Source organism: Coptis chinensis, chromosome 7, assembly GCF_015680905.1.
Source record: "Coptis chinensis isolate HL-2020 chromosome 7, ASM1568090v1, whole genome shotgun sequence".
NCBI classification, from domain to species: Eukaryota; Viridiplantae; Streptophyta; class Magnoliopsida; order Ranunculales; family Ranunculaceae; genus Coptis; species Coptis chinensis.
The window spans coordinates 69,234,341-69,246,823 of NC_141462.1; the positions used below are offsets into that span (position 1 = coordinate 69,234,341).

At 36.3% G+C, this 12,483-nt stretch overlaps 1 protein-coding gene across 1 annotated transcript; it reads left to right on the top strand.

The window, feature by feature from the left end:
- The first annotated feature begins 10 nt into the window (after window positions 1-10).
- Window positions 11-12,145, top strand: LOC147488589 (structural maintenance of chromosomes protein 2-1-like). The gene is made up of 20 exons (XM_086570318.1): window positions 11-449; window positions 529-1,209; window positions 1,355-1,498; window positions 1,628-1,918; window positions 2,031-2,216; window positions 2,330-2,494; window positions 2,568-2,627; window positions 3,334-3,396; window positions 4,996-5,087; window positions 5,219-5,315; window positions 7,732-7,848; window positions 7,994-8,212; window positions 8,502-8,642; window positions 8,714-8,881; window positions 8,994-9,178; window positions 9,352-9,445; window positions 9,525-9,613; window positions 9,747-9,972; window positions 10,816-10,890; window positions 11,568-12,145. Exons 1-20 carry the CDS (start codon window positions 132-134, stop codon window positions 11,676-11,678), a joined length of 3,522 nt encoding a protein of 1,173 aa, XP_086426444.1. The 5' UTR covers window positions 11-131; the 3' UTR covers window positions 11,679-12,145.
- Window positions 12,146-12,483: the final 338 nt, after the last annotated feature.

Consider the following 12,483-nt stretch of genomic DNA (forward strand, 5'->3'; position numbering starts at 1 on the left):
GTGTTCGTTTTCCTTTAAATGGCCTTCACCCACTTGACAAAGACCCAATCCCAAAATTCAACTTTCATTTCCCGCTTTTTTTTTTTTGTTCCAATTCCCCCAACCCTAGTGCTCGACTCAAAAGTAGGAAAATGTACATCAAAGAAGTATGTCTAGAAGGATTCAAATCCTACGCAACAAGAACAGTAGTCCCAGGTTTCGATCCATACTTCAATGCAATAACCGGGTTAAACGGTTCAGGAAAGTCAAACATTCTCGACTCAATTTGTTTCGTACTAGGTATTACTAATTTGCAACAAGTTAGAGCATCTAATTTACAAGAACTTGTTTATAAACAAGGTCAAGCTGGCATTACTAAAGCCACTGTTTCAGTCCTGTTTGATAATTCGGACCGGAATCGTAGTCCGTTAGGGTATGAAGACAGTCACGAAATTACCGTCACTCGTCAGGTAACTTTTATTTACTTAGGGTTTTACCATTTTGCCCCATTTATTATTATTTATTTTTATTTTTTTGTGTGATATGTAGATTGTAGTGGGTGGGAGGAATAAGTATCTTATAAATGGGCGGCTTGCGCAGCCGAAGCAAGTGCAGAATTTATTTCATTCAGTGCAGCTTAATGTGAACAATCCACATTTTCTTATAATGCAAGGGAGGATAACTAAGGTTTTGAATATGAAACCGCCTGAAATTTTGTCAATGCTTGAAGAGGCAGCTGGGACTAGAATGTACGAGACGAAAAAGGAGGATGCGTTGAAGACACTTGAGAAGAAGCAGAGTAAGGTTGATGAAATTGATAAGCTTCTTGATCAGGAGATTCTACCTGCTTTGGAGAAACTGAGGAGAGAGAAGATGCAGTATATGAAGTGGGCTAATGGGAACACGGAGTTGGACAGACTTAAAAGGTTTTGTGTTGCTTTTGAGTTTGTCGAGGCGGAGAAGAAAAGAGACAATTCTTTAAATGGAGTGGAACAAGTCAAGGCTAAGATTGCTGAGATAGATAATGACGCAGCAAGGATGCAGGGAGAGATTCAGGATTTGGAAACAAAGATAACTGTTTTGACAATTGAAAAAGATAAGATGGCGGGTGGCGAGGTGAAAACACTATCGGAGAAAGTAGATTCTCTTGCTCGTGATCTTGTAAAAGAAACATCTGTACTGACAAATCAGGAAGATTCATTGAAGACTGAACAAAAGAATGCTGAAAAGGCAAGGCTGTTCTTATTATCTGTTTCCATGTTGATTTAATTTGGTGTTCTGTAATGCTATTTTCCTTATGTACTTTCTAGCCAGTAGTAGGGGATACAGATTTGATAATTACAACTTTCTGTGCTCATACCTGCTGTATTTACAGGCCGCTAAAAATATTAAAGACATTGAAACATCTATTGAAGAGAGGAATGCTGCTGTTAAAAAATCTGAGGATGGAGCAGCTGATCTGAAAAAGAGAGTCGACGATCTCTCCAAGAGTTTAGAAGAGTATGAAAAACAATACCAGGTGAGTCTTTTCAATATGTTGCTACAATGTAAGTTATATTATCTTTCATATCTTGCATGTACAATGGTGCAATACTATGATGGAACTACCTTCAGAGGAAATGACGTTAATAATGTTTACTACTGAAAGGGTATCTTAGCTGGTAAGAGCAGCGGAGATGACGAGAAGTGCCTTGAAGATCAACTTGGTGATGCAAAAGCTGCAGTTGGGAGTGCTGAAACTGAACTGAAGCAGCTTAAAATAAAAATAAGCCACTGTGAAAAGGAGTTATCAGAGAAAAAGAAACAGTTGATGTCAAAGCGTGAAGAAGCCGTGTCGGTTGAGAATGAGCTTAATATTAGAAGAAAGGCTGTGGAGGATGTTAAAGTTTCCCTAACATCTGTTCCTTATGAAGAGGGTCAGCTGGAAGCTCTTCAAAAGGTTAATTTCTTTCTTACTAAATATGCTCCAATCACACAAATTTTATGGAAACATTTGTTAATATGTATTTGGAGTAGGTCATCTGAACTTAGCTCTTTGTAATCTATCTCAGGATTGTGAAGCAGAGTCAAAGGTGGTGGAGAAGTTGACGGATGAAGTTCGTTCTCTTTCTGGAGAGTTGCGAAATGTAAAGTTCAGATACCGAGATCCTGTTGACAATTTTGATAGGTCAAAAGTGAAGGGTGTTGTGGCAAAACTCATCAAAGTAAAGGATAGTTCCACAACAACAGCTTTGGAGGTTTGTCTTGCGGATGATCCTAGTCTTCTTTTTCGTCTGCCATTTTGTCTTTCTATTTTCACCAAAAGATTTGATTGTGACACTTGTTTGCCTCACCCCTAAATTCTTGGCAGGTTACTGCCGGAGGCAAGTTATATGACGTTGTTGTAGACTCGGAACTTACTGGAAAGCAACTTCTCAGAAGTGGAGAACTTGAGAGAAGAGTGACATTAATACCATTGAACAAAATCCAATCTCATACCATTCCACCAAGAGTTCAACAAGCTGCTGTCAGATTGGTAAGTGTTATTTCATCTGTTGTTTTTCAGTATTTAATCTTGCCTTCTTGCTGAAATCTATGCCTGTTTTCAGGTTGGTGATGGTAATGCAGAACTGGCGCTTTCTTTGGTTGGTTATGAGGAAGATGTAAAGGTAGCTTGCACTTTATTTGGTTTTCAATTATCGATTCAACTCGCTTCTGATTTTTATTTTTAATTAGTTGATAAAAATAGGTAAAGATTACATCATTCAGCCAGTAACTAAGGAGAAAGGCCTACAGCCCCCTACATCCATAGTCATGTAATTTTAAAGTTTGGATAATAAAAAAGCCTCAGCCCTACCCCATACCATCCCCTTTAAAGACAAATCCTGCCTATCTAAGGCCTACCCCATCCATATAGTGCTTGTCATCTAAACCCACTAATGCTCTCTTCGATGATTCAAAACTTATTAATTGAAAAACAAAAAGGCTCTATTTTGTTATGGCTCAACCCTCTTTTGGCATAACTAGTGACTATAGAGTGGAACTATGTGTCATTATGATTTACATGGTGGGGTGATCATCTTCAACTAGGATTATAATTTGGCTCATCTGTAATGGACACCAGGAAGATGGTTTTTACTTTTTAGAACTCAAACTAGTTTGTCACTGATCCCTCCCACTTATTCTTCTTTGATTCTTTATGTATATATGCATGATATGCGATATTAGTTGTTTTCTGTATGAGATAATGTTTGTCTCCTAGTAAATCTTCTGAATGCTTATCATCGTGCACTGTGAAGCGTAGGTGGTCTAATGAAGATAATTATGTACACTTATAATAATTTTTTTTCTGACTAGAAGCAATTTATTTTGCAGGAAGCAATGAAGTATGTGTTCGGTTCAACCTTTATTTGCAGAAGCACCGACGCTGCAAAAGAGGTATACTTTCTTATAAATGAACGTTTATTTTGAAATTCATTCACACGTGACTTATTATTTATTTATTTTCCTTTTTCTATAATTGTTCCTTACATGAATATGGGATAAAGTTTTTGGATTATCTGAATTGCAATATTTTCTTTTTCTGTAAAATCTTCCAAGGATTTTTTTTTTTGGTTCATAATTAGGCTCTCTTTTTTCCTTTTTAGATTTTGGTTTGATAGATTGCTAAAGCTGCTTCTTGACAGCTCTCAGGGAAGCCACTACTCATTCCAAACAAAATTAGAAGCCTTTTTGTGTTGTTATAATTTGTGTTGAATGATTTGAATCACAATAATAGGTTTCTAGTGGCTTGATTTGAAAGACGTAATCCAGCTTAGGATTTTTCCCTAGTGATGTGTATTTGGAATTTGTGACCTCTATTTTACATGAAACTATGGGATGGTTTGATGACTGAGAAATAAATTTTGCATGGTTTCAATGTGTCTTTAAAACTTAGAATTAGCCAATTATCACAGCCATTAATTTATTTTGAGTACTCATAAGTCATAACTTATGTTTCAATTGTTTTTTGTTGTTATGAAATTTGGTATGGTTTTCATTCTTTTTAACACGGACACTTCATATGCTTGATATTAAACTTTGAGAGCATCCAACTCATCCAATTGGTGATGAGTGGAGAGGCCTTATAACTTACCTACTGTATACTGTATTGCAAAGCTTTAAACATCCCATGTGGGTGTATGCTAAACATCCCCCCGTGTCTCCCTCATATGTGGCATTACTTGGGTTAGCAAACTTGGGGGGCGTGGAATAAACGGGCCCTTTGGGCCAAACACAATAGCCTGGTCTGATACCATCTTAACCTTTGGGAGCATCCAATTCAAAACTGATTGGTGAAGAGTGGAGCAGGAACTTATATACTATATATATTGCAAAGTTTTAAACATCCGATGTGGGATACTAAACATCTCAACACTTGAAAAGTTCCATTTAGACAAACCAACGTGTGTATTAGATACACGGACAACCCTTATGCAAACAGTTTCTGGATAGATATGTATGCAATACTTAATACGCACCAAATTGCTCTTTTGATGCAATGTCAGGCAACGATGCAAATACTCATGTCATGGTCACTTGGTTACCAGTATTACATTGTTTCCTGTTAGTATATTTTAGGCAGATAATAATTACACTAGAGATACTATTATGTTTATGTTTTCCATAGGTTATTAATGGTGAGGGATGTGATGGAACTCAAAAAGCTTAGGGACAAATCCCAACCCATGGTTCAAGTAGAATAAATGCTTACGTTTGAGATATACATCTCGTAGCTATATGGGTTGTGGACTTGTTGAAGTTAGTCCAAAATTGGATTTTGAAGATTAAAGTTCTTGAGAGTGTGAGGGGGAGCACAAGAAAGTTTTCATGCTCATCACACTATTATTTTTACTTTGGGTAAAGAGTAAACAAATTATTTTCTCGTCAACAGCCTTGTATGTGATATCATCATGGTTACCATCTTGGACAAGGTTAGGAAATCATTAACTTGCGCTATTGTAATATCTAATTATCATTCTGTTAAACTATGCGCAGGTTGCTTTTAGTAGGGAAGTTCGTACACCAAGTGTAACTCTTGAAGGTGATAAATTTCAGCCTAGTGGTCTCCTCACTGGTGGTAGCCGCAAGTAAGCCATATTAGGACTCGTTATCTGTTTAAGTTATGCTATTATCTGGTTTTATTTTTGTGATACAGTCTTACAGTGTGGTAAGAAGTTTTATCGCTTTACTCTTCTGATTTGAGCACTTCTGTCCATAGAGGTGGCGGAGAATTGTTAAGGAAACTCCATGCGTTGTCAGAGTCAGAATCTAAGCTTTCCATCCACGAATCAAGATTACGAGAAATTAAAAACAAGGTAGAGATATTTTCTCAAATCCCTCCATACATATTTGAACCCAAAAAATGAGTCTCATACTTCTCTCACCAATTCATACACCTTGTATTTGTACATCCTAGCATTAATCTAATTGTTGCAACCATCTTTTGATAACTGATAAGGTTGATTTGCTACTTGTAACACATTTTCTATTTTTCCTTGGCTTTTTATATATTGGCAGTTCATGAATGATGATTGTTAGAGTTCTAAGGGACGTTTCGTGAGGGGGTTTCTAGGATGTAAACCCAAATAATTTCCTATATAAAGATATGTGAGAGAAGACCGAAACTAATGAAGGCCGTATACTCTTTTCTCTAGATTTTCTTCTTCATCTCGTATTCAATAGCAATAAGAAATTTATGGTGATGTAGATATAACCCCTATTACTAGTAGCAATTAGACATGACACCCAGACTGACACATTATCATCTTGGTAAAAGCTGTTGGGACAGTCCAAAATAGCCTTATCGGAGTGTAATTACTCAAAAGATCCCCTTTGCAAGACCAGGGCTGGTACACTAGGACACATGTCACCATCTTAAGAAATGCATTTAACAATCATGGAAGTGGGGGTGGGGGGGTCAACCTTATATTCTTACCTACACTGGGGGATTTGTCTAATCATTTTTATCCATGAATCTTTAAACATTAGATACTCAAACTCCATTCAAAATCTGCGGTACTGTTCATTTCACACTAAGAGTAAAAGCTTTAGTTGACTAATTTCCTCATATTTTTAGTCTAATCAGTGTTTCTTCAAATCAACAAGTTCAAAACTCTAATTTTTATGGATTACTTCAGATCTAGCAATTTCAGTTCAAATCCAAGTCAAAGTGGTTCTCAGAATGGGTGTGAGTTCGAGTTCAGAAGTTCAACCTAGATTTCACTGTTACTGTTTTAATTTGATTTTTAATTTGTGAAATTCAACTGTAAATTTAAAGGTTTGAGTTTGTTTTTTAATGATTTGGCGGTGGTGGTGTTTGTTTGGAGGAGGCGGTGGTTGAATATAGGCAGAAGATAAACAACAACTGTCGCTTCACTCAACCTTGATGACCCCCCAGGTTTCTAATGGTGACACGTGTCAAATGTGGGAAAAAAGCAAATACAAGTTAAAATTAGAAATAACCCCTTACTGATATAAGTATATAATCAGACATATCCTCCCACTGTTGGACAAGATGAAGTCTGGTTTTTTAACGGATTAGAAACATATCATTATATGGTGACATGTCCTAGTGTACACGCCGATAAGGGTATGAGACATTTCATCTGCCTTGCCCTGGAAGATGACAGTTAAGGTGAGTTGACTTGGTTGGCCAATCTGAAAGGCCTTGTCTAAGGTTTTTTTGAAAACGAGGGGTCATGTCTAGTTGCAACTAGTAAGGGGATTATCTCTACATATTAACTAAATGACATGAACACTTCATACGCTTAAAAAAATCACACATATGATTTCAAACTAGGGTTTCTCCTATACCCTAAAAGACTAAGAAAATAATCTATTAACATAGTTACAACTCCATGATTTACCACTTTCATAGTTATCTATTTGTAAGGCTGCTTTAAGGTCTTGAGCCCAGTAATTCGTTGTCTAAATAGAGAACAGTAATAGCCTTTTAGATATTTAGCTGTGCCCTGGGGTCCTACTTCGTATAGGTGGCTGTGTCGGACACCAACACGCGTCTCTGTGTCAATGTTTTAGGAATGAAACAATAGATACTAGGTGAAGGCAATCCTAGCGGTTTTGGCACTCATTCACATATCTTCCTCATGTTTTAAACGGGTAGGATTCTCTTAAGATAGGAGAAAGCTTATGGATGCTTTATTATATTACTTTTGATGTATGAATTTAATTGGTTTACATTTTACTAATGAGTTTAGGGGAAAATCCAGTTTTTAGTTAAATAATATTTGATAAGTAATAACGGTAAAAACATTGAGAACATCTCTAAAATACAGGTTTTAATTATGAACTTATACTAGAGCTATAATTTTTAAAAGCATATTGAACACAGTGAAATTTATTAATTAAGTCATATGTGAGGTATCTTAGGCTTGATTCTAGCTTGTAGCCATTTTTATCTGTTTGCATCACCTATCTTGACGTAATAATTTTAACTCTATTTCATAATTTTATGTGTATCTTTTTGTCTTACTTCTATATACTGTGCATAGAGAAAGGAAATTTAACTATACTGGAATATTAGATTTAGATCTTTAATAGTAAATTCCTATCATTAACACACTCCCTCTGTATATTTTGCATAACTTCTATTACTACCAGATGCATGATCTTCTGTGGTGGGAGGCTCTTTAACAAAATGCAAAAAAAAAGGATTAGTCCTCTTCAATTTTGTTTTCCATAATATGCTTCTTTTGTGGGTCAACTTTGCAGATTACTCAACTCCTTCCTGTTCAAAGGAAGTTTATGGAGCTCAAATCACAGCTGGAACTCAAGTCTTATGATCTCTCGTTGTTCCAGAGCAGGGCTGAGCAAAATGAGCATCATAAGGTTCTATTGACTTTTTAAACTTTAGTAGCATATCGACTTTTTAAACCTTCCAGTACATTGATACTTGGAGTTCTCATTCTCTAGTCTATTGGTTTTAATTTGGATGCTATGCTCTAATGTTTGTTACTTTCCCTGTTTAATGTAGCTAGGGGAGCTGGTTAAAATGATCAAGCAGGACCTTGAAAATGCAAAACAGGATGAAAAAGAAAAGCAGCATTTTTATCAAAACTGTATTTCTACCGTGAAATTGCTTGAAAAATCTGTCAAAGAGCATGGTAATACCCGAGAGGGCAGGCTAACAGATCTGGACAATAAAATTAAGACAACAAGAGCGCACATGCAATCATCTTTAACAGAACTCAAGGTCAGTGTTTCCTTTCTATGTAAATTGTGTTTTCCCTGGTTTGTTAAATCCTAGTCAGACCTTTCTCTACTCCTTTAACTCATTTTTTGGCCTCCGTTTTGAGAGGAACTGGGTGTTTTTGGTGGGATTATAAGTGATGTTTTTTTGTTATAGTAAGCTCTGACACACATGATGTCAAAAATAGTAATAAGATTATTTCCTGCTGTTGGAGAAGTTAAAGAGAAGCAACCATTTTAACTGTCTGATCCAATTTGTTTTCTCCTTCCATTACCTGTCCATGCTAATATAGGGACATGAAAATAAAAGGGAGATGCTTATTATGGAAAAGGAAGCTATCATTCAAGAACATGCCTCCATGGAAAATCAGTTGTCTTCATTTGAAACACAGATTAATGCTCTCAAAGCTGAAGTGGATGAACTTAAAGTCAAGGTAGACTTTGGCGTTTTCAACAGTACATGGAAGTGGTTGGAACTTTAACCTTTTTCTGTATTCTTGCGCAGGTTAGTAACTTAAAGAATGATCATGATCAAGCTGAATCTGAATTCAGATTGATCCGTTCAAAGATAAAAGAACGTGATTCTGAAATAAACATCATTTTCAAGGAGCAACAGAAGCTTCAGCGTAAAGTAGGCGAAGAAAGTCTTGAGAAGAAAAAAATGGAAAATGAGGTTCTGTTGTAATTATTTTGTCTATTATTTTTAGGTTTAGAAATAAAAATGGATGCGTTTAAATTTTCTCTCTAACTTCTCTAGATTATTTTCTTTTTGTTACATTTTACAGGTAAAACGGATGGAGATGGAACAGAAAGACTGTTCTTTTAAGGTAGATAAGCTACTTGAGAAGCATACCTGGATCGCAAGTGAGAAACAATTGTTTGGAAAAAGTGGAACTGATTATGATTTCTCATCCTGCAACCCTCATGAGGCAAGGGGAAAACTGGAAATTTTGCAAGCTGAGCAATCAGAGTATGTGTTTCATTACTTTGGCTGTTTCCAGCTTTTTATGAAGAGTTAGCTTTTCTATTTCCATGTATTCAATGAATAATAGGCATTGGAGCACTTTTGTTTGAAAGAAATGAATGGCACTGCACATGCGTTGTTAATGATGCTAATATTATGTTTATCTTCCCTCAATGAAGACTTGAGAAGAGGGTGAACAAGAAAGTCATGGCAATGTTTGAGAAGGCAGAAGATGAATATAATGAATTAATATCCAAGAAAAACATTATTGAGGTTTGTTTGTTTTTTCTAAGTGTGTGATATTTTGCATACTCAAAGTTCAGATTCTTAGTAAACAGTTTATCTTGTACAGAACGACAAGTCAAAAATCAGGAAGGTGATTGAAGAGCTAGATGAGAAAAAAAAGGAAACGCTACACGTTACATGGGTCAAAGTTAACAAGTAAGTTATGTCTGCGCTCTTTGCTTTCAATTTGTTTAATTTCTATTGGTGTGAGTATTATTATTGTATTATATATTGCTATTTGTTTTGTTAAGCTTGATCTACTTACAATTTTATTTGTACTCCTGTGTAGTGATTTTGGGTCTATCTTCTCTACCCTATTACCGGGTACAATGGCAAAGCTAGAGCCACCTGAAGGATGTAGCTTCTTAGATGGTCTTGAGGTCCGTGTTGCATTTGGTAGCGTGTGGAAGCAATCTTTGTCAGAACTTAGTGGAGGGCAGCGATCTCTTCTTGCACTTTCTCTTATCTTGGCTTTGCTTCTCTTTAAACCAGCACCACTTTATATTCTTGATGAGGTATGAAGTGTATAGACATTTATGTTACATTAGCCTTTGAAAGCATTCCTGGAACTTTAAATGAATGATATCCTTTGACAATGTTATTCTAAATTTAGTGGTAATTGTCTGGCGGCCTGACCTAATTGTTAGGGTTTGGGCCTTTATATATTTTCTGTAACAATATAGAGTTGAATTTGAGAGCTTTGTGACACACTTTGATGCGGTTGACCTTTCACAGTTTCCCCCTTTTCTGTCTTGACCTGAAAATTTTGATGATTGCATCTTAGACTTGTTCTGTTGTGCACACTTGCCTCTTTGGTATATTACTCCTGTACAAAGCGTTCAATGGAAGCTTTATGAGTACATCTAACAAGTTAGATTCGTTTTCCTATGGACACCACTTTTAGAATGAATACATTCTCAACATCAGCGAACATGTTTTTAACCGTCCTTCAGTTCTTGAATAATACATTCTTGACATACAAAAACTCACCAACTTCCTGTGTGTTTAGGATGTAGCAACTTCTAAATTCTTATGTGGCCTTTAGTTCACTGGAGTAGGTTTCGCAAACCACATCCATGGTGTAGATAATGCATTATTTTGAACAGAAGTATTTCAGTTATGTATATTTTTTCCGGGATGTTTGACAAGAAGGGTGAATACGGTTATGGATGAGCTTGTTTTATCCCAAAGTAAATTATGCTTTAAAGATCCTTTTTCATCAATATTGCAACCATAGCTTTTCTCTTAATTTTGATTGTGCTATTATGCACAGAACTGGCATCAAGTTTGTATTGCAATTGAATATGTTTAATTTTTTTTGTCCTAAGTTCCTTGTCTTGCCTGGTTCTTTTTCACAGGTAGATGCAGCTCTTGATCTAAGCCATACACAAAACATTGGAAGGATGATCAAAAGTCACTTTCCACATTCTCAGGTTTGACAATTATGTCTGTTGAATGTGAAGCTGGATTCTTAGGTTTCTGAATCATATTTACGGAGTCTGGTTGAGTTTCTTAGAGGGCAGAGGCCCTGTTTTCAAAAACTTTAAAGCCTATAAGTACAATAATTGCTTTCTTTAGATGCTTGATTGAAATATTTAAAATGTAAGAAGAATTTGGCCTTCTTACTCCTGGGTTTGCTGCACAGATTTAGCATGCCCAGTAGTATGCAAATGGTGTATGGATATAATTTCAGCCAATAGCAAGAACCCTAGGATTACTGTAGCAAAAGGAAGGGCCCTGAGATAAGAGCCGAGTAGTTATCCATCGACTTCTCTGTTAAAGTTTGGAGCATCCAACTCAAAACCAATTGGTGAAGAATGGAGAGGCCCATGAATTTTTAAACCATATTCCAAGGCTTCACACATCCCATGTGGGACTAAACTAAAAATCTGGACATGCCCTCTCATGTGTCTGACTTCATATAGGTCGTCGTTTCGGACTCTCCGTACTTGTTTGACTGTGTCAATGTGACTTGGTATACGGATGTTGTAGAGCGTTGTATACTAATACTTTGATATTTAACTATACAACCTGGTGTTTATGGGAGTATTATTAGAGATGAAGTATCATGTGATAGTCTTGCCTCATGTTCTGTTTTCTGGTGGTGCAGTTTATTGTGGTCTCTCTGAAGGAAGGGATGTTTAATAATGCCAATGTTCTTTTCCGGACCAAATTTGTAGACGGCGTGTCTACTGTCCAAAGAAGTGTTGCTTCTAAGTAGGATTGGTGATGACTTGTTTTCTGGAAGTTCAAACTACTTTACTTGAGCCAAAGTTTAGTTTGATGAAATTTTTCGAATAGGAAGTTTGTAAATACTTACCAAGTAACTAGTGATCTAACACAGCACAGTTGGTCCAAACAGCATAATCATGTATTTGTTTCCAGTAATCATTAGTTCTATGTATCAATGTATGTATACGGGTTGAACAAAAGTTGCCTTGGAATACATAAGACTGTACAGTCTTACCGTGTTGCATGACTAGGCTGAGTGTGATAGACAGTCATTATGATGCACACTAGACATTCCGAATCTTAATGATTTAGAGAAAATTGCCTTTTCTCAAACGTAGCTGTTTATTATTATTCACCGTTATACTGGGAACAAGAACATATTATGAAGAAATGTATGAATTGGTGAACCTGCAGTTATCTTTGATGTGAATAATGTCTGTTCAAGTATGCTTGTGATGAATTGGTGTTATGTCTGGTTAGGAGTTCCTGGGTAGCTATTTAGCATTAACGGCCCCAAGTGTTTCTTCGAAAGTAGACTGTGTTTAGAGTTCCGGTTCTTTTGGTCTGCCAGTGTTTCTTACTGCTGTTGATGTGTGCAATGCTATCAGGCAAGTTTACGTATATAGAGGATTTAATTTTTTGCTCTTTTTTTGGCGTGGTAAAGTTCTGGTTAAAATTTTGCTGGAAAAATTCAGAAGATGTGTAGTAAGGGAAATTTCGAACCAACAGATGAATGGTTAGAATGGCATGTGTCCCAAATTCACTTCAAATTGGTGCCTTACAATGCGCCGTTT

What these genes read in the sequence shown, in the direction of transcription:
- LOC147488589 (XM_086570318.1), top strand. Translation starts at nt 132, where the DNA reads ATGTACATCAAAGAAGTATGTCTAGAAGGATTCAAATCCTACGCAACA. An exon ending in CATCTTTAACAGAACTCAAG is followed by an intron (nt 8,213 to 8,501) that starts GTCAGTGTTTCC and finishes ATGCTAATATAG; the next exon opens with GGACATGAAAATAAAAGGGA. An exon ending in CCAAGAAAAACATTATTGAG is followed by an intron (nt 9,446 to 9,524) that starts GTTTGTTTGTTT and finishes TATCTTGTACAG; the next exon opens with AACGACAAGTCAAAAATCAG.